The 23014-nt window shown below is 36.4% G+C and overlaps 1 protein-coding gene across 22 annotated transcripts in view; it reads right to left on the bottom strand.

Moving 5' to 3' along the window:
• Positions 1-23014, bottom strand: part of HUWE1 (HECT, UBA and WWE domain containing E3 ubiquitin protein ligase 1) — a 160953-nt gene that overhangs the window by 108821 nt on the left and 29118 nt on the right. For all 22 annotated transcript variants that reach the window (XM_048213204.2, XM_048213197.2, XM_044380147.3 and 19 more), the window contains 4 exons: positions 20425-20493; positions 14693-14791; positions 13818-14024; positions 12443-12595 (listed from right to left, as the gene is read on the bottom strand). In XM_048213204.2, coding sequence (XP_048069161.1) covers positions 12443-12595; positions 13818-14024; positions 14693-14791; positions 20425-20469 — 504 coding nt within the window. In that variant the 5' untranslated portion in view covers positions 20470-20493. The remainder of the gene's footprint in view (positions 1-12442; positions 12596-13817; positions 14025-14692; positions 14792-20424; positions 20494-23014) is intronic.

Genomic DNA, 23014 nt, shown 5'->3' on the forward strand with positions numbered 1-23014 from the left:
AGATGAGGGAGCAAGCCATAGAGATAACTGGGAACATAGCTGTGGAGAGGTCCTGCAGGAAGAGTGTACCTAGCACTGTCCAGGAAAGGAAGGGGGCCAGGTACATGAAATAGACTGAGCATGGGGAGAAACAAATGGGAGGCGAGGTCAGAAGTCTGATATTGTACATATTACAACTGAGGTAGCTATTAGATATCTCTAGATTAGTAGAGATTTTTGAGGCAGTAACTATATAAGAAAGCCCAGGGTGGAGCCCTGAGCTACTCTAACACTCAGAGGCTGAGCACAGGAGGAGGTACTAGCCAAGACTACTGTCTAGTCTTTAAAAATTACATTTTCTTTTTTCCAAAAAGTACTAAAACGAATTTAACTTTATTATTTTTTAAATCTTTAAGTCAACACATTTTATTTATTCATTCATTTTTATTTTTAATTCCAGTATAGTTAACATACAGTAATAAATTACTTTTTTTATAAAAATTCTGAGACAAGTATATTTGCAAATAACTGTTGGAAGGTGAAAAAAAATCAATAAATCTGAAGCTAGGTTAATTGAGATTACCCAGTTGGAAGAGTAGAAAGATGGAAAATTAAAAGTAAGTCTAAGAGATATGTGGGACTCCATCAATTGTACCAATATACACATAATCAGAGTCCCAGAACGAGGAGAGAAAGAGGAGCAGAGAAATTATTCAGAGAAATAACTGCCAAAATCATCTCAAATTTGACCAACGACATGATCTGTAAATCCAGCTCAAGGGAATCTTGAAGCAGCAAGAGCAAAAGAACTTGTCATGTACAAGCGATCCTCAATAAGATCAATAGCTGATTTTTTATCAGAAACCATGGAGGTCAGAGTACAGTGGGAAGACATATTCAAAGTGCTAGAAGAACTGCCAATCAAAAATTCTGGATCTGACACAATTATCCTTCAAAAATGTAGGAGAAATTTTAAGAATCCTCAGATAAAAGCTGAGGGCTTGTTGCTGGTACATGAGACTCAAGAAATGCTAACTGGAGTCCTTCAGGTTGAAATGAAAGGGCACAAGACAGTAACTTGACTCCATATGAAGAAATAAAAAATACCAGTAATGTAGCTATATAGGTAAATTATAAAAGTCGGTACTAATATATTTTTAGTTTTATAACCCGTTTTCTGCGTTTTAAAAGACAACTATATAAAACAGTATTATACATCTATGCTAATGGACACATAATGTATAAAAATGTAATCTGTGGCAACAACATAAAATGGGGGAAACAAAGCTATATAGGGGCAAAGTTTTTGTGTACTATTAAAACTAAGTTAATATTAATTCAAACTAACTCTTCATTACTGAAGTGTTAGTCTAATCCAAAGGGCAAATGTTTATAACTAGACAAAAGATAAACAAGGAAATAGAAGAGTTGAACATTAAATGAACTAGACCTAACAGATCTATAACAATCCACCCAACAACAGAATACACGTTTTTCTAAAGTACATATAAAACATTTTCCCAGACAGACCTATGTTAGGCCACAAAACAAACTTGAAGAAATTTAAAAAGAATAAAATCATACAAAGTTATCTTCTCCAAGACAATGGAAAGAAATTAGAAATCCAAAACAGAAAGAAATCTGGAAAACTCGCAAATATGTAAAAACTAAACCACCAGTCCTAACAACCAATGGGTAAAAGAAGAAATCACAAGGGAAATTAGGAAATTCCTCAAGATGAATGAAAATAAAAACAAGACATACTAAAACTTATAGGACATGCTGAAAGCGGTGCTTACAGGGAAATTCACAGCTGTGATCGCCTACCTTTAAAAAAGAAATCTAAAATCAGTAACCTAACTTTCTACCTTTAGGAACTAGGGAAAAAAGAGCAAACCAGACCCAAAGCAAACAGAAAGAAGGAAATGACAAAAATTAGACAAGAGATAAATGAAACAGAAAACAGAGATATAATCAAGTAAATCAAATTTGGTTCTTTGAAAAAAAGCAACAAAAATAGACATGGCTTTAGCTAGACTGACCAAAAAATTTATGTTCTTGCTTTCTTTTGCTCTGGGCATTATGGCACTGTTTTTAAGAATGGATGCTTGGGGAACAGTCCTGCCGTGAGGGTTATTGAGAACTTAAAATGTTCTGTGTGTTTTCCATATTTACTCCTCATGCTCATGCCCTGTCCTGCTCATACCTTTCATCCACGCTTAGGTTATAAGGTTAGGCCATCTTCCCTTCTGCTTTGATATGTTGTTTTGGAACCACAAGGCACAATTGGATTTGTTAAAAACAATTCTATGCCAAGAAGCAACTGTATTTTCCAGCAGATGTTGCTGCTTTTGTCAGTTTGTTGTGTATAGGACAAATAGCTGCAATGAAATTTAGTGAATTTATCTTAGCAAGCCTTTTCCCCCTGGGAGAATGGTTCTTTTTCTGGTCAAAGAAAACTTGTCCCAGGCTCAAGTTTGAGAACCAGTGTACTCGCCCTTCTCAAAACCAACTGGCTCAAATGGATGAAAGACCTAAATGTGAGACAGGAATCCATCAAAATCCTAGAGGAGAATACAGGCAGCAACCTCTCTGACTTCAGCTGCAGCAACTTCTTGTTAGACACATCTCCAAAGGCAAGGGAAACAAAAACAAAAATGAACCACTGGGACTACATCAGGATAAAAAGCTTTTGTGCAGTAAAGGAAACAATCAACAAAACTAAAAGGCAACCTATGGAATGGGAGAAGATATTCACAAATGACATACTAGATAAAGGGCTAGTATCCAAAATCTATAAAGAACTTATCAAACTCGGTGCACCTGAATGGCTCAGTTGGTTAAGTGTCTGCCTTCAGCTCAGGTCATGATCCCAGGGTCTTGGGATAGAGCCTAGCATCAGACTCCCTGCTTAGGTGGGAGGCTGCTTTTCCCTCTCCCTTTGCCCCTCCTTGCCTTTGTGCTCTTTCTGTAATTTATTTGACAGAGAGAGAGCACAAGCAGGGGGAGCGGCAGGCAGAGGGAGAAGCAGACTCCCCATTGAGCAGGGAGCTGGATGTGGGGCTCAATTCCAGGACCCTGGGATCATGACCTGAGCTGAAGGCAGCCGCTTAACCGACTGAGCCACCCAGGCACCCCAAATAAATAAAATCGTAAAAACAAAACAAAACAAAACAACAACTTATCAAACTAAACACCCAAAGAACGAAAAATCCAGTGAAGAAACGGACAGAAGACATGAACAGACATTTCTCCAAAGACACACAAATAGCAAACAGACACATGAAAAAGTGCTCAACATCACTCAGCATCAGGGAAACACAAATCAAAACGATGAGATACCACAGCACACCTGTGAGAATGGCTCAAATGAACAACTCAGGAAACAACAGATGTTGGCAAGAATGTGGAGAAAGGGGAACCTTCTTACACTGCTGGTGGCAATGCAAACTGGTGCCACTCTGGAAAACAATACGGAGGTTCCTCAAAAAGTTAAAAATAGAGCTACCCCACGACCCAGCAATTGTACTACTAGTATTTACCCAAAAGACACAAACATTGTGATCCGAAGGGGCACCTCCACCCCAATGTTTATAGCAGCAATGTCTACAGTAGCCAAACTACTGGATAATGGGTAAGGAAGAAGTGGTACATATATACAATGGAATATTACTCAGCCATCAAAAAGGATGAAATCTTGCCATTTGCAAGATGTGGATGGAACTAGAGGGTTCGATGCTAAGCGAAATAAGTCAGTCACAGAAAGACAAACAAGATATGATTTCACTCATATGTGGAATTCAAGAAACAAGACAGATGAACATAGGGGAAGGGAAGGAAAAATAAAATACGATAAAAACAGAGAGGGAGGCAAACCATAAGAGACTCTTAACTATAGGAAACAAACTGAGGGCTGCTGGAAGGGAGGTGGGGGGATGGGGTAATTGGGCAATGGGCATTAAGGAGGGCACTTGATGTAATAAGCACTGGGTGTTATAAGCAACTGATGAACCACTAAATTCTACCCCTGAAAATAATAATACACTATATGTTAACTAAATTGAATTTAAATAGGAAATTTAAAACAACAACAACAAACCAACTGGTTTTTAACAATTCAATAAGTCTTCTTGGAGTACTTTCTCTACATTTGCAGTTAACTAACCACTATTCATATTCACAACTGGCCCACATCACTGGGTTAACAGTCACTAAAGAAGTATCATGAGAAAAGATACCACATACAAAGTCATTTTTCATAAAGATCAAAACATCATGTTCAACACTTTTTCTAGAAGCCATTTACCTTTTTTTGAACCATTTTTGTAAATAATATGTACATAAACACAATAAACGAAAACACCACCAAGATTTGGGGGAAATACTTTTAACAGAGACAAAGGGCTAATATCTCCAACAGAGCTTTTATAGAAAAACACTAAACCAAGACAAAAATGGGCAAATGAACAATTCACAAAAGCAAATCCTAACAGCCAAACATGAAAAGATGCTCAAATTCACTACTCATCAGATAAGGGTCAATTAAAGTAACATGGAGATTACCGGGACTCTTTCACAGAATCAAAATTATCAGTAAGGGCATATATATATAAAATTGCTTTATGTAGCAATCATTGCTCGTAATAGGAAAAAAAAAAGAATATGCATTAATAGGTAAATAGTTGAATAAATTATGGAACATCCAAACTATGGAATATTATGTAGCCATTAAAAGAATGACATAGTTATACAAGTGATTCAGCGAATTTTTAACAAACCATTAAGTGAGAAAACTGAGATGCAAAAATGTCCTACTTTTGTAAATCAGTGACAAAAATACCCTAAACATGTCATTATGAAGATAAAAATACATACACAAGGATACATTTTATGTTGTAGGAAGATGACCCAAGAGAAAAAAGACTACACCAAAAAAACTGTGTGGCACTATGTATTTATGCAAAATAATGTATACATACAATTTTAAAAGAAAGTAAACATAAAAGGGATTTATCATGTAGTTTATGTGCTGACAACTACTTCAACGAAAACTTCCATTTATTATGTACTTTCAACATGATCAGCATTAAACCTAGGAATTTTATTTATGACCTCATCAAGTTTACACCTAAAACTGAGGTAGATACCATAATCCCCAATTTATAGATATGTAAACTGAGATTAATTTGATCTGTTGACAAACTAGGTCCTTCTAAACCCAGGTTCTTAACCACACTCAAGTGAATACATGTAGTTGTTGCACAGGGCATGGAAAACAAAAGAATTCAGATTCAGGATGCAGTCTAAAAAATGAAGAGACATGAACCAAAATGTCTATTGAAGACCACTGTTATAAGAACTGTCACATTTCAAAAGAAGATGTTGGAGAGAAAGCAACCCATGTCAACAAGTTACATTTTTAGAGAATTTTGCATTTTTGAGAAAAATTAAGCTTAAAATTTTAATAGGGAGTTTGAATAATGGTAGTTACTATCATTAAACACCTAGCATATTATGTCTTATCTCTCAAAAACCTGTAAGATGCTCTTATTTGTAATAACAAAGCATCAAGCACGTAAGATAGTAACAAAAGTTGCAATGTACTGTACCCACCAAGATTCTAAATTGTCTGAGACTTAAAGTCAACCTTCCATCTACAGTCTTTACGTTAGCCCAATTCAGAGGAAAAAGGGAGCACATCTGTCATACAAGGTAAAAGGAGTCCAAAACACAAAAGAACATACAGAAGTTCCCCCTTATCTGAAGTTTCTTTTCAGTTACCCAGTCAACAGCAGTCTGAAGGAAGATGATCCTCCTGACATATTGTCAGATGGTCAACAGCAGACCAAGGCTGTATCAAGATGACTATGTCACAATGCCTAGTCATTTACCTCACTTCATCACATAGGCATTTTATCATACGATCATAAGATGAAGAGTGAATGCAGTACAATATTTTCAAAGAAACCACATTCACGTAACTCTTCTTATAGTATATTTTTATAACTGTTCTATTTTATTATTAGTTATTATTAATCTCTTACTGTGGCTAATTTGCAGACTCAACTTTATCATAGGTAGGTATAGGAAAAAAACATAGGATATATGGGCGTTCAGTACTATTTACAGCTTCAGGAATTCACTGGGGGTCTTGGAACGATACTGTGGATAAGGCAGGGGGAGACTACTGTAATAGCAATCATTTAAGCAATCCTTCCTGGTGACAGAATGATCCAAGGAAAGAAAAGAACATGATAATCCCAAACTACCCAAAAACTACAGCAAAAAAATTCCACACTTTGCATATGTGTGCCATGTAAAAGTCTAGTATGCATCTTACTTTTACTTTCTAAATGGTCAGAACATTTATTAAGTATTAGTTTGATAGATGACCAGCCTCAAAGTGGGGGTGTTATGACCTGACAAACTATTAATTCTGATAGGTGTTGTTATGGCTCTACACAAAATACTAAATTAACTAGATTGCTCTTCTTCCATCTCTAAATATAAAGCTTGTTCTGAAATCTGAAAAGCATTCAATATGGTACATCCCCTGGAAAGGGTATGGCTCGTATAAGCAAACAGATCAGGTTTCAAACCCCAAATCACTGCCTGATTATGGGAATTATAAGCAAATCAACTTCACCTTGCTTAACCTCATACTCTTCATCTATAAAATGAGAGAATTCCTACTCTCAGAGTATTAAGAGGATTACATATGGTAGGTATTAAATCAGGGAACAACTAAACTATAGCGCAAACAATGGAATGTTACAGTCATTAAAAATACAATCTACAAAGTCATTACAAATTATCACATTTAATTATAAAATATATATTATAGCTATAAAATATTTAGAGAATATAAAAAGTGAAACTCACCCATCATCTTTTCCTCCAATTCAATTCCCTTTCTAAGCTTACAATTAAGATATGTAACTTTCTGCACTTTCTTAATAAGTTTTACTTTTGGATTTAAAAAAAAAAAACCAGGGGCGCCTGGGTGGCTCAGTCGTTAAGCGTCTGCCTTCAGCTCAGGGCGTGATCCTGGAGTTCTGGGATGGAGCCCCACATCAGGCTCTTCCACTGGAAGCCTGCTTCTTTCTCTCCCACTCCCCCTGCTTGTGTTCCCTCTCTCACTGGCTGTCTCTCTCTCTGTCAAATGAATAAATAAAATCTTAAAAAATAAAAAAAAAATTAAAAAAAAAACCATAGATGGGGATCTTCCACTAACTTTTCCTGCTAAGAGATCCTTTCATTGAGGAGTTCTTTTCGGGTCCTGTACAGGCTTATGCTTTGTTAAATACGATGTTTCAAAATTTTTTCCCAAACGATGGTGCAGTGAGAATACTTAAGCATAATTTTTGTGTACATTTGAATGTTTCTAATAGAACTTCCTTAAAATAGAATTACTGGATGAAATAAAATTTATACATTTTAAAATTAAAGGTGCAGCCAAATAACCCTACAAGAGGGCATTTTTACACCAACAGTTTGTAAGTATCTGCTTCCCCACAACCTAGCCAATTGTAGATAATATTGGCAATCTAATGGTAAAAAATGATCTCACATAATGTACATTTCCCCATTATTCCTAGTGTAATCTTTTCATGTTTTCTTGACCAAGTTTAAAATTATTTCATAATTTTTATGAATTATCTGTCTATATACTTCTGCATGTTTTTCTACTGGGTTATTTATATTTTTAATGATTTGTAAAGCTGTTTACCTAACGTGTTATTCCTTTGTTATACACAGTGCAAATACATTTTCCCAGTTGAAGAAGTCATCTGCCTTTTACTTATAACTATTTTATCATACAGAAGTCTTAATATTTTCACATAAAATCTGTAAATTTTTAAAATGGCTTATAGGTTCCTGATTTAGGAAATCCTTCCACATGAAAGATGTTAAAGAGTTGCCTGTATATACCTCTAAATATGTTTGTAGGATTTACGTGAATAGTCTAAAGAAATTATCTAAACACATTTTCCCCTCAAATAGTCAATTATCCCACTTTATAAACATGAGGCTTACTATTTCATTCTGCAGACATATTTGTCTGTTCCTATGCCAATTAAAAAACTTATACTGAATAATGCAGCCTTACTTGCAATTACTCTTTTGCTCCCACCGGTTATCTGTAGCTGTACCAAGCCAGGTCTTTGTCTCTAAACTCATTTATGTCAGTTGTATATAATAAGTTAAAATACTATACAGAACAATGATTCAAACTGAAAAGGGAACTATTTTTATAAAAACCAATCTGAATATTTGGCAAAGGCAAAAAGGCAAGATGCTAAAATAAGAAGTGTCAAATTAGGGAAAAGAGATTCAGGGGTAAATTATAAAAATTTGTAATTCTGTATTAAAGTTTCTTTACAAACTGAAGTCTTTATACCGCTGTTGCTCTACTTCAAAGAAATCAGAGATGATAGTTGTAATTTATGTAAGTAAGAGAACAGACTATTTCTGACTCAAAGTAGTGTCTGTGGTCCTACTTTAGAAAGACAGGAAAAAGAACTGACATTTGTGTTTCAGTTTTTAAAAAGTGGTATGTACTAGAGCACCTAAGTGGCTAGTCAGTTAAGTGTCAGACTTTTGATTTTGGCTCAGGTCATGAACGCAGGGTCATGGGATTGAGCCCCCCATTGGGCTCTGTGCTCACTCTGGAGTCTGCTTGAGATTCTCTCTCCCTCTGCCCTCTTCACACTCCCCCCTCCCACCCCGCTCACACTCTCCTCTCTAAAAATAAATAAATAAAATCTTTTTAAAAAAGTGGTATTAATGACATTTTTAAAAATTTCTGCTTTAACATTTTAACAATAATTACCCTAATAACTATTCACCCTAATTTGATCAAAGAGGGCTTCTACTATATTGCATCTTCCCATGCAAAAAATGGTATCATCTGTCTCTGCTCACAATTTAGATCCTCTTTTAAATCTGTAAATGAAGGTTTAGCTTTGTTCCAACAGATCATAAATACTACTAGTTAGCTTTATTTTCTTTTATTTATTTATGTAAACCATCTGTCTGATTATTGCCCATTCACATTCCTTTCTCCTTGCCAAAGGCCACACTTTTCACTTCTGGTATCTGTAATTTTTTTTCAAAACTTTATGTTGCTCTGTGTGCACATTTTTAAGTTTCAGAAATGGTACTGACCAATTAACATTTTTAACCACCCCCACCATTATTTTTAAAAGCTATTGATGTTGCTACATGTGTTATTTGGGTCACTGCTTCTAACTGCTACATATTCCATAATATGCACGCAGCACATTTTACTTATCCAATCTACTAACTGCCACAATGATGCAATAATTTCCCAAATGTTACCTTATGGAATAATATGATATCATCTTTGGGATATATACCCAGGAGTACCAGTCAAGGGTTCCTAAAGCCTCACATGCCTGCTAACACCTACCATTACACAGTTTTCTAATTTCTGTTAATCTGATAGTTTTATAAACTGTATTTCTCTAATTACTAATGAGTTTCAACATCTATTAATGCCTTGGTCTGTGAATTATCTATCCATAGCCTTTGTTTATCCTTGTTAATTTGGAGGTGTTCCTTAAATATACTATAATGACACAGGCCCTTGACAGTTTTTGAAAAAGATTTATTTATTTATTTGGGGGGTGGGGAGGGACAGGGGGAGAGAGAGAGTCTCAAGGAGACTCCACACCGAGTGCGGAGCCCAATAAGGGGCTGAGATCACGACCTGAGCCAAAACCAAGAGTTGGGACGCTCAACTGACTGCACCACCGTGGCACCCCGCCCCCTGAGTTTTAAAACATGGCTAAACACTTACCGATCTATCACTACTCTGTTAAGTTTTATTTTTGGCAGTGCTGCTTAATGTTGTACACAGGCCAGCTGATATTCCACCAATTGTGCGAATGTGGTATTGGTCCGTGACAAAATGAGTTTGCACCAAATGTTAGTCAACCATATCAATAAGTACACTATTTCTTTTTTTTTAATAATAATTTTTATTATGTTAGTCACTATACAGTACATCCCTGGTTTTTGATGTAAAGTTCGATGATTCATTAGTTGCGTATAACACCCAGTGCACCATGCAATACGTGCCCTCCTTACTACCCATCACCAGCCTATCCCATTCCCCCACCCCCCTCCCCTCTGAAGCCCTCAGTTTGTTTCCCAGAGTCCAAGTCTCTCATGCTTATTTCAACTGATGTTTTTCTTGTTCAAGGAAGCAGTGTGCTGATTTAAATTCCAATATAAGTGCCAGTATCACAGTGAGTTATGATGCTTTTCATTGAAAGGGAAGTCTTAATTTTGTATTATCAAATTCAAATTTTTTACAGTAAGATTTTATGTTTTGGGGTTTTTAAGAGTTCCTTCCCTACCGGTAAATCACAATCTAACCTTCTATACGATCTTCTTAAATGTATGGTTTTACCCATTACGGCTAATTTTAGCTATACTTGTTGATACTGTGAATGGGGTCTTTTTTCTAATCATCTAACTGGTTATTACTAATGTATGGAGAAAATATCTTCCTGTATAAGTGATCATTTACTTGGATACCTCACTATACTTTTATTAGTTCTAATAATTTTATACTGCCTCCCCAGAAAACCAAAAGCCTCAATTCTATCACCTTCAAATAGTAACAAGTTTGCTTTTTTTTTAAAAATAATTTATTTCTTTGAGAGAGGGAGAACACACACAAGCAGGGGGAAGGGCAGAGGGAGAGGGAGAAGCAGGCTCCCTGCTGAGTAGGGAGTATGATTTGGGGCTGGTTCCCAATACTATGGAATCATGACCTGAGCCAAAGGCAGACGTCTAACCGTCTGAGCCACCCAGATGCCCCAAGTTTTCTTTTTTAATATGTATCCATTTCTTTCTTTTCTCTTGTATTTGTTAGAATCTCTACTATAAATTTAAGTGGCAAAAGTAATAGCATTTTTGTGTGACTTCTGAATTTAATGGAGATCCTTCCGTTTTTCCATTATGACTTCTGAAAGATGATTTAGAAATTCAAAGTTTGTTTTCCTAGCTTTCTAAGAGTTTATATTAGTTTTAAATAATGTACTGAATTTTATCAAATGCTTTTGAAGCATCTCTTGAAATATGGCTTCTTTTTCCTCTTACTGTTACTTGGGGAGCCAATATTGGACTGTCTTACATTTTTTAATAACATGATAAAATTGTGTTAAGAAAACAGGTTGCACATCTGTATATACATATTTGCAGATACAAGAAGAGAAAATATGCTCAAATTTTGAAGGAAGCTCCATGTAGATGAATGAAAGGTAATTAACATTCTCTTTATACTTTTCTGTATGTCCTAGAATTTTCACAATACATGTTATATATAATATCATTAAAAACTGATTTTTAAGGAGGGGGGCCTGGGTGGCACAGTTGGTTGAGTGTCCAGCTCTTGGTTTCGGCTCAGGTCGTGATCTCAGGGTCATGAGACTGAGACATGCACTGGGTTCTGCACTCAGCGTGGAGTCTGTTTGAGACTCTCCCCCTGCCCCTCCACCCCCACCCCTGGCTCTCTCTGCCTCTCCAAAATAAATAAATAAATAAATAAATCTTTTTTGGGGGGGGGAATTGATTTTTAAGGAATTATGTACCTAAAAATAGCCTGAAACTTGAGCTGTATTATTTATGAGGTAATCATTAATTGGTTTTTTAAAAAATTAGCCTTGCCAATGTTTTAAAAGATTTTATTTGTTTATTTGACAGAAGGAGAAAGAGAGAGCACAAGCAGAGGGACTGGCAGACAGAGACAGAGGGAGAAACACGCTCCCCGCTCAGCACAGAGCATGATACAGGGCTTGATCCCAGGACCCTGGGATCATGACCTGAGCTGAAGGCAGTTGCTTAACTGACTAAGCCACCCAGGTGCTCTCTCAAACCCTAATAAGCACATATGATCAATTTGTTTCTAGGAACACTGGACAGTAGTTTGGTTGAGTTGAACTTTCATATGAGGTTTTTTTGCCTTCAATTATACTTACTACCATCACAAACTAATTCCTGAGCACAGCACTAAGTACCCTACATTTTATTTTATTCTGAAACTACTCTTAAGGTAGATACATTAAATTCCCAGATGAGAAAACTGGTATCAGAGCTAATAAGCAGGGATAAGACTCAAATCCAGATTGCACCATATTTCCTTCCTAAGTAGAATCTGATTATGAACTTTCTTTCCAGAAAAGTTGTTGCCCTATGGATAAAGAGTGATTCTGCTTTGTGAGTAGATTCATGAAATTCCTCAAAATTGCTTCATAACAACTCAGAATACTTCTTAGGTTTTGGGGGGAACTTAAAGGGGCCCCCATAATTCTATTCAATTAGGCCAGTAAACTTAGGGATTACTATCCATTTTGACAATGTAAAAAACAGCTGTGAAAAGGAAATATATGGTCTAATTTTTGTGCCCTTCCACTCTTTACCCATGACTCACCTCTGCCAAGTGTTGCAGCCGGGTTAGCAGTGGGGTTCTCTTGTCAGATCCGAGGCGTGTGATATAGTTTGATCTTTTGCTAAATACATAGAGAAGATTAAGGACTGCCAGCACCACTTGCATATCAGAGGAAGCCAATAAAGTTGTCAAATGCTACAGGGAACAAAAAAGGGCAAGTTCATGGTACAGTGTACACTAGGCTTTGAAAACTTAAAATGCCTATGTAGTAATAGATTTGTTTATATATACAAAGCTATCAAGAAGTTTAACAAATACAAAAAACCATTTATGAATATTTGAGCACCTACAACATGCAACCTTGTCCCCAAGCAGCTTATAATCTGGCAGCAAGCCAGAAAGGCCAATAAAAGTTAAAAAAAAAAAAAAAAAAAAAGCAAGCAAGCAAGCAAGCAGCAGCTCAAAACTGCACAGGGTCCCCCCACAGGAAAAAACAGATTACAAAAGAGACAAATGTGATATTTTAATACACAGTGGAACTCAAGAACATTAAGTCTCCAACTAGACTAAAAGTATTGTGAAAAGAAGATAATTTTATGCTCCTTCTGTATCCTTTGAGACAAATATAAAATTGGAACTAATTAAAATGCAGGGTCCTCCATAAAGAAACTAAAGATATCAACAACAGCTGGTGGCATTTATGACTGTTACAGTATAGTGTATGTAACAGTAACCCAAGAGTGACTACGTAGATTTTTTAATAAAATCAAAGTTCATCAATATATCAAAGCATTTGGTCAGTGTTAAAATCATTATGTCATTTAGCTAGCAATAAACCTAGGCATTCCGGATTGCTGATAATCCTGAAGGCTATGGAATTCCTTTTGCAACTAGTTTATTTTATTTTTAACAGACTGCTTATCTGTTCCTCACTTAAAACTGTGGGTGCTATACTTCAGTTCAGTTATTGCACTTTTCCCAAGCCAGTTCCTTTAAATTCTGGTCCTATTTCTTTACCAAAGTCTTAGGAAAATTAACATTAACAACAGGGCACTTAGGCAATGAGTAATGTATCAAAGAAATCAAACTATTTTAATAGTTAAAGTGATTTGGGGATGCTCTCATAACTGGGACAAGGATTAATTTTTGCAAATTCCCAAGAATACTTCAATACATGTATTACATTCTCATTAATTTCTTGAAAGGCAGAGTGAAGGTGACAGTAATGAAACTTCCAGCAACCTGTTGCGAGTATCTATATCCAAGAATCATCATCATTGTCTTTGACACTGAAAACCCCAGACTTCCATAATGAAAAGGAAAGAAGCAATTATCAGAGAGAAATAGCAATTTCTTCATCTCGGGACATGAATAATTCTACTTAAGAAGAGATCACATAGGCTTGAACCTTTCCTACCTCTATGGAACTGTACAGATGCCGGGAAAAGCTGTACTCAATGAGCAAGGCTGTGAAGTTCAACACAGCCAAGAGAAGCATTTTCAGTTGTTCTCGTTCCGGCCTATCACATACGAGCATCCACGACATATTTTCCACTGTTTGTCCAGCATCTGCCAGGATTCCATCAAAGCGGTCCAACAGATCCACCCAGTGGTATAACTCACACTGGAGAAGGGAACAGAAAGGAACACTGAAGAATAAGGTACTAAGTACTGTGCAGGTGTTTTGCTACAATGGAATGCTCAGCATGACACCTAAGACAAGTTCACTAACCACCTTTGCTTCTCTTTAAATCCCCACACCAGTACAGAAACCTGTATGAGAAATATCATACTCTGAGGCATATACACCTGAGTTCATTATTACATCCATCAAAGTATACATGTGCTAACACCAGTAGACACCTTAACTAGGTCTTCAGAGAGAGAATTCGGGCTATATTCTGAGGTCTACAAACACAATGACTCTCCCTGCCAGAACTCATATTATCAGAAGTGTTCATTTTTAGAGTTATCTAAAGAAGATTCTTTTAACTATCTCAAACTCATACTGTCAGTCAAACTAAAGGAATTCTGTGGTTGAAATTCTTTATCATCACCTGTGTAAACATTCTTCATCCCCAGCTAGCAAAGTTTTCTTTCACATTTTCTTTCAAAATTTCATTAGTGTTCACAAGCTAAAAGCTAGCGGTCTAGAGCTGTACTAGACGTACACTAGATACTTACTAATTGATGAATGATGTTACCTCACTGTGGTTTCCTTCCGTATCAGAGAACACAAAATGATGTACTAGTCCAGGGAGCCCTGTCTTTTGGGAGCATGGGTTCACATACCTTCCCAATGTTCCATGTTTTGATCTGCTGCAGTTCCAAGAGGAGTTGCTCATCATTACAAACTTTGAGTTTGTCTATTAAGGCTCTGCAGTCTGCAGGCTGAGAAAAACAGGTATTCACAAAGTGTTTTGGAGGATGAGGGATACACAAAAACAAAGAATGGGAAAAGGAATCTTTGGGTCAACACATTCAGCCATTTAACTTTTGAAAGAATATACAACATTTGAAAATGGGAAATTTGCCAATCACTCAGATTAAAGGGAAATCTTATAATAAAACAATCCATCTGCACATTTTTAATTTGGATAAACTTGTATATGTAGACAATCTACTTGGAAGGGTACAGACAACAGAAATAAAGGAAATGAGCTAGACAGCAATACAAACAAAATGAAAGAATCTGTACCACAGTCTGAAAGTTAACTAGAATGCCTGATAAGAAATGTTGAATCAGAGGAACACTGAAAAGCCCTAGTGAATTCACAGTTAAAAGTGAAGATTAGCACTGGGTGTATTTTTCTGCAACATTAAACCCTTTAACTGCAGGAGGGCAAAGAGCTTCTGAACTTTGTAATACTGGGACTTCATTCTTACGGGATTCCCATTGCCATATATTCCTGCTTATACCGATGAAAGGGCCTGTTTTTCAGGTAACAAGGTATAGACTGAGAGCTTATAGTAAAGTTTCTGAAAGTGGAGGAGGAAGAAGGCTAGGCACCGGGACAGAGAATTCTTCCATTAATGGATGGCAGCTGAAAATGATTACACTTGCTTTTTTTCTCTGTAAAGCAGTATGGTATCCTGGAAATGGGCCTAGATTTGCAACCAAACAAAACTGGGTTCAGTTCTTAGCTTGATATTTAATAAGCTGTTTTATCATAAGCTAGTTTAATCTCTCAGCCACAGTTTTCTTACCAGGAAAAGAGACCTACTAACTACCTTGGTAATGTGAAGTTCAAATGTTTGCAACATACTAAAGCACTTATTTCACATAACAGGGGCTTAAATATTGAGAGACAGCATACTACTACAAAGAGTATGGGCTTTGGAATTAGATAGTCGGTAAGCACCTCTTTGAATCTTAGTATCCTCTTCTGCAAAACAAACTATACCACCACCTATTTTTCCAGCAATGTTGTGAGATTTGAGCTATAAGTATTTTCAGTACCCAAAACAGAACATGGAAAAACAGGGGTTTAAAGGTTTTCTTTAAGTGAAGTCCCAAACCTTTTCTCTCTGAGGAAGCATCATTAAGAGCTACCTCAAATTTTTGTGGTAATTAAATGCAAGTAAAATCCTTGGCATAAAATTCTTCCATAACCAGGCCTGCCTTTTTTCTCCTTTCCTTGAAGTCATATATAGGTTGAGGGAGAGGTGATGAAGCAGAAGAAACATAACATGGGAGTCTAAACCACCTGCTCATGTAGTTCACTTGTGCCTTCTAGACCTACTCAGGCTTAGTATCAAACATACCACTTCAGTGTTTAATGGAATGCAGTTATGCAGATCCAATTTTTGATTCTGTGGGTTAGATTACACCCAATTCATGGTGAACATTTGAATCCTATAATCACTTGGTATCTCATCAGGCATTCAGTCTTTATCATAAAAGTTTCAGCTGCAAGCCAGAAGCTGCTTTTCTGAATTTTAGAATAGTTGTTGGCAGACAAAAGCCTTGCCAAAATTCTAGGAATCTCAGCTGCACTTCTTCTATCATGGCTTGCCAGAGGCATCTCTGGCTGACACCTAAGTCAGACATCTCATTCTACTAGGTCAAAATGTCCACGTAGTAGGGCAGCTTATATCATAACCTGAACCTTTCTCAGTCTTTCCTAGATCCAGACCTCACTATCACTTTAGAGGTTATCCAGTAAATGAATCAAAACAGCAAGCCCAAATTTGATGTATGCTGGTTCCAAAATCCAAAGAAGACACCTCATATGTTGTTCCTCTGTCTTCATGGTATATGGTATAAGGTACAGCAATTCACCTCTCACTTTAGAAGGGAAATCTTGACATTTCCCAAACCTATAGGCCCCTAGAAACTTTCCTGATGTGGAAGACCCTCAAGCTTCAAAGGGCAGTCTCTGGCACACATATGCCTAAGGCATCTAAGGTACTTGTGTTTTCTGCTCACAAGATTCAGTGAGCATAATGGCATCAATTCGATATACCAGCATGATGTTCTATTTTATCAGCAGTAGCAAGGTCCCTCTGGACCTTGTAGTTTGCAGAATGCACCAGGGACAAAAGTCTATCTTTACCATCTCGTTTCTGCTACATAAATGCAAACTGATTATTTTCCTTCTCCCGGTAATGCACTTGCCAGTTCAATGGATGCATACTAATTGCCAAGGTTCACACTGATTTGCTCCAATAAAGATACTAAACCTAGGGAAAAAATCCTTTGCACAGTTGCTGACACACAAAGTGATCAATAAATGTCTTCCTTGTGTAGCCACTACGGAAAACTGTGAGATTCCTCAAAAAAATTAAAAATAGAACTACCATATGATACAGCAATTCCACTTCTGGGTATTTAATCCAAGAAAATAAAACAATAATTTGAAAGGATACATGCATCCCCATGTTCACTGTAACATTATTTACAATAGCCAAGATATGCAAACAACCTAAGAGACCATGGACAGATGAATGGATAAAGATGGGGTGTACATATACAGTGGACTAGTATTCATCCATTAAAAAAAGAATGAAATCTTGCCATTTGTGACAACATGGATGGACCTTGAGGGCATTATGCTAAGTCAAATAAGTTAGAGAAAGACAAATACCATATAATCTCAACTTATACACAGAATTCAAAATACAAAAAAAAAAAAAACCCCAAATTTAAAAGACCCAAACTCATAGATACAGAGAAGAGACTGGTGACTGTCATAGGTGGACAGGTGTAAAAATGGGTAAAGAGAGTCAAAAGGTAAGAAAAAAAATTTTAAATGTCCTTCTTAAAAATAATACCTAGTATTAACCACAGTACAGAAAATTGGGTATGCTGCTCAAGGAAACTAGGCATCTTCAAGCCTTAAAAATATATTGGGAGGGGCGCCTGGGTGGCTCGGTCGGTTAAGCGTCTGTCTTCATCTCAGGTCATGATCTCAGGGTCCTGGGATGGAGCCCTGCGTTGGACTCTCTGCTCAGCAGGAAGTCTGCTTCTCCCTCTCCCTCTGTGCTCTCTCTCTCTCACTCTAGCTCTCTCTCTCTCAAGTACATAAATAAAATCTGTAAGAAAAAAATACATAGGCAATGATCTAAAAATTCGAATTCCAGGAGTTTATCCTAAGTAATTTGCTAGGAGCTATCAAATGTTGTAAGCCAGGAATGTGTGTACAGGTGCGAACCCAAGAATAAATCTGTAACAATCCATTAGGTAAAAGAAGAAAAAATTTAATTTGCATTTCTGATTACCTACAAGGTTAAATTATTCTGTAAGTTTACTGAATTATTTCTTTTCTGAAATGACCTATGTCCATTATGTCCATTGTCGTATTCTTCTCTCCTACTGATGTAGCTACTAAAGATAACTACAGTTCACTGCTGAACAACACGGGGGTCAGGGGTGCTGACCATGCAGTAGAAAACCCAAGTAGAACTTTTGACTCCCTAAAACCTTAACTACTAATAGCCTACTGTTGACTAGAAGCCTTACTGGTAACATAAACATTCAATACATATTTTTATGGTATGTGTATCATATACTGTATTCTTATAATAAACTAGAAAAAAGAAAATGTTATGAGTTTTAGGAAAATCATAAGGAATATACATTTACAATACTGTATTTATTGAAAAATATCCACATATAAGTAGAACTGCGTAGTTCAAACCCCTATTATTCAAGCGCCTACTGTATACTGGGCTACAAATGTCTTCCCTAGCTTGTCATGTGCCTTTTTACTTTGGATATACTACTTTACACTTCCATTATATTTTTTCCCTTTGTTTTAATGCTTGGGAGGGCCATCCCCATCTAACACCAGGTAAGTATTCATTTATATTTCACCTATAATTTATTTCTTTTAAAAATATTTGACTTTTAATTTATCTAGAATTTCTTTCAATATAATAGTCCCCACCCCTCAAAAGTCGAACAATTTTCCTGACACGGTTTCTTCCCTACCAATATTCCTATAATTATCATATGTTAAGTTCTAATGCACATGTACACTAGGATACTTTCCTAGGTTATCTTCTTACACTGATGCCACTGTTTCAATTTTTTAAAAAGATTTTATTTATTTGACAGAGAGCAAGTGAGCACAAGCAGGGGGAACAGGAGAGGGAGAACCAGGCTCCCTGCTGAGCAGGGAGCCCGATGCAGGGCTTGATCCCAAGACCCTGGAATCATGACCCGAGCCGAAGGCAGATGGTTAACCAATTAAGCCACCACACACCCCAATGCCACTGTTTTAATTTGTGTAGTTTCTTAAGGTAAGTTTTCTTTTTGCTCTTTAGTTTCCAAGATAATCTGAGTATATAACTGTCAAAAATTCAAGATGCCAAAACATATCAAAAACAAAATCAAAAGCAAAGTGTATCCGCAACAGATACGAAAGTGAACATACTCGATATGTATGGCACTCAATAAGAAACAACCTGATATTCCAATGTCAAATACAAAATGACCACGATGAGCAGACAACCAATATAAGGCCAATAAATTTGAAAATATATGTAATTAAAGCATAAAATTAAAATGACTATGAAATATTTTTCCCCACTTAACAAAAATCTAAAAGATAATCTGTAATGTTGATGAGGGTATGGGAAGACAGCATTTCTCACATTAATTAGTATAATGCTTAACAAAAAAGGTCAGGAGAGAATTGTCCATGCAATAATATTTTAAAGACTAGAAGAAATACAGCAAAATGTTAACAGTGATATCCATGGTGATACTGGCCAGGTAGTTACAGTTTTTAAAAAGCAAGTGGCCTATATTTAGAAAATGAACTAACTGATGATGTGCCAGATACTCTGCCAAGCATCTGCCTCACATCAAGAAGAGAAAAATTATCAACGCTGTCTTATAGCTGTGAAAACCAGGCCACAAAAATCTCGTCATTTAAACTCATGTCTAATTCCAAAGCTCGTGCTCTTCGAACTACAACATAATGGGATCTACAGGAGTGTCATAACAATGCAATATTTTCTTAACCTCAAAATGCAGTTTAAGCCAGCTGACAGAATATTGGACTAAAGCTGGGATTGCTACTGCTGACACAGGATCAACTGACGTGGTCACCCAATATATAGGTTAATACAGGTTAAGTTGAATCGTATGATTAAGAATCCATAATTTGAAAAAAGCTACAACACTGGCCTTACAAGAAACCTAGTTAAGAAAGGTGTTACTACTTTAATTGTCGAGAAAAAAAAATTGAAAAAGACCCCACAAGTACATACAGAATTTGAATCCACATCTGCTCTTTCCATTATACCACACTGCCTTCCAATGCATAGGACAGCAGCCAGGGAGCCTACTTCAGGTACATAAAGCTACAAACACTTTAGTGCTCACTTTCCACTGGTGACTAGCTTATTCACTCTTTTAATCAAGGGAAGTTCAAAAGTAAATTTGTTTCAAGACAACTTGCTGTTTTATTGCACTTTGTATATATAAGTGATGGCATTTTGAAGATCAGTATGGTTGAACGACTACCAGGACTTTTTCTGAAATGAAAAAATAGAGCATACTTCTGGATACTTACAGCCTCAGTAGGTGTCTTTTTCAGTTTAGTCCTGTCTACTTTCATGTTTTCGATTTTCTGTTTTATGATCTGAAAAGAAATTCCCCCCAAAAGTGAGAACTTAAAGTTGCAATCTCGAGTACTACATGCTTGACATAAACAAGACAGAATGAAGAACATGCAAAATGCTTAAAGCAAAAACTTTGGATTTATGATGCCATGCCAACTCAGAGGCACAGCTATGAGGTAGGGAAGAAAAAGGAATCTCTTCAGACAAAACTGGCTCATATCCATATGTTGCATAAGACTATAATCAATTTAAGCCATAATTAAAACACTTCTTTTTAAAACAAACCTCTCACACTCATAATTGAAAATAAAAGATCACCATGTTTTTAACACACCTCAGGATGGAAAAATTCACCATATCCTTGCAGTTTTCTGGAAAATTTAGCAATTCCACTTCTGGGAATTTATCCAAAGAAAATCGTAAGGATGTACACAAATATTTAACCATAAGAATCTATACTGCATGACCATATGTAATAGTGAAAAACTGGAAAGCACCAAATGTCCAAAAAGGATTGGTTTAAAATGAAATATTACACAACTGTTATAAACATTGCACACAATTACATAACAAAAAGATCTTCATGGTGAAATAAAAAGGTTATAAAACAAACAGTATAAACCTATGTCTAAACTGCTTAGGGGGGTATACATCAAAATGTTAACTCATTACTAACCAAAAGGATTATGCATATGCATTTCTACATCTTTTATTGTTTTAACCAATAAAAATACATTAATTGTGTTATAAGAACAAAGGCAACACAAAACTTTTATTTTTAAAGGAGAAAATGAGGTATAAGACTCCCACTAGAAATGTCCTAAGCACAGAACACAATCATTTTTACTAAGGCCATTTAATCTAGAAGGCACAAAAGTGGGCAACCCACAGTATAAATCCAGGTGATCTTTCATGGCAGACAGGTCCCTCAAGATGTTCTGACCAAGGGACAGGAAGAAATAAAGGTTTCTCCCATTAGCAACTAGGACACATGGACAGAAGTAGAGGTGAAATGAAAGCTCTTTACATACCAAGGATTCTCCTACTAATAATGTATTTGCTAAACAGCAGTAATTGAAGGTCAATGTCTCTCCCCCAAGAAGGCTGTCAAAATATAAAGCTGACCAAGCACAAATAAAATTCAGTTAGCTTTTGGCCTAGATTCAGTCCAACATCCTCAGTACTGTGGAAATAAAGTGTAATTGCCCACATGGTTGGCATCTATTTAACCAATGGGCATTCACGAAGAACTGGTGAAACATTCAGAGTATATTCTAAAATGCTTCTGTAGAGACAAGAAAGTTTTCCCTTTATGGCTCACATGTTAGGATAGGAGATTCCAGATTACTTTTTTAAAAAATCACCTCAGCATGTAAAAGAAAATAAACAAAATGCCTGCTGCCAACAACTTCCAAATATCTAAAACAAGACTAACAGAATTCTGTTAACAATCTAATCCATGTAGGGGAAACTCTAAGGGAGCTACTTGTATTCAGTTTTGGCTTTTTCTCACAAAACTTCTCACACTCTTTACCTAAAATAAGCAGCTATCACACTTTTGTGGCTGCAGTCATTTGCTGGGAGGCTTTGAGACCTCTACTGCAGAAAGTAGCAGCCAGCCCCAACACCATACAGCCCAAATCACTGAATGCCTTTTTTCCAGAATTACGAACAAGGTAAGGATGTCCATTCTCACCACTTTCATTCAACACAGTGTTGGAAGTTCCAGCCACTGTAATAAGGTTAAGAAAATGAAATAACAAGTATATAGATCAGAAAGGAAAAAAACAAAACTCCCAATTTGCAGATGACAAAGGATTATCTAGTAGAAAATCCCCCAAATGTACCAAAAAAAAAAAAACCCACCCAAAACCCACCCAGAACTAATAAATGATCTCAGTGAAGTTGCAGGATCCAAGATAAACATACACAAATCAATCTATTTCTATATACTGGCAACAGACACATAAACTCCAAACTTTAAAAGTACACCAACACTCACAACTGCTCAAAACAAAACTTGAAATACTTAGGTGTAAATCTAACAAAGCACATACAGGACTTATATGTCGAAAACTACAAAATGTTCATTTAGAAAAAATAAAAGAGCTAAATATATGAAGAGATATACTATACTCATACATTAAGAGGACTCAACACAGTAAAGTCAATTCCCCTCAAATTGATACACAGGTTTAATGCAGATCCTATCCAAATCCCAGCAAGATTTTTTTTGTAAATAAATTGAGATTATTCTAAAATGTATATGGGGCGCCTGGGTGGCACAGTCAATTGAGCATCTGACTCTTGGTTTCAGCTCACGTTGTGATCTCAGGGTTGTGGGATCAAGCCCTGCGTCAGGCTCCGCACTCAGCACAGTCTTCTTAAGATTCTCTCTCCCTCTCCCTCTGCCCCTCCCCACTCCGTGCACTCACTTGCACACTCTAAAATAAATAAATCTTTAAAATGTATATGGAAAGACAAAGGAACTATAATAGCTAAAATAATTTTGAAAAAGAAGAGGGAGGAATCACTCTGTCC

Source organism: Ursus arctos, chromosome X (genome assembly GCF_023065955.2).
Source record: "Ursus arctos isolate Adak ecotype North America chromosome X, UrsArc2.0, whole genome shotgun sequence".
In the NCBI taxonomy this organism is placed as follows: Eukaryota; Metazoa; Chordata; class Mammalia; order Carnivora; family Ursidae; genus Ursus; species Ursus arctos.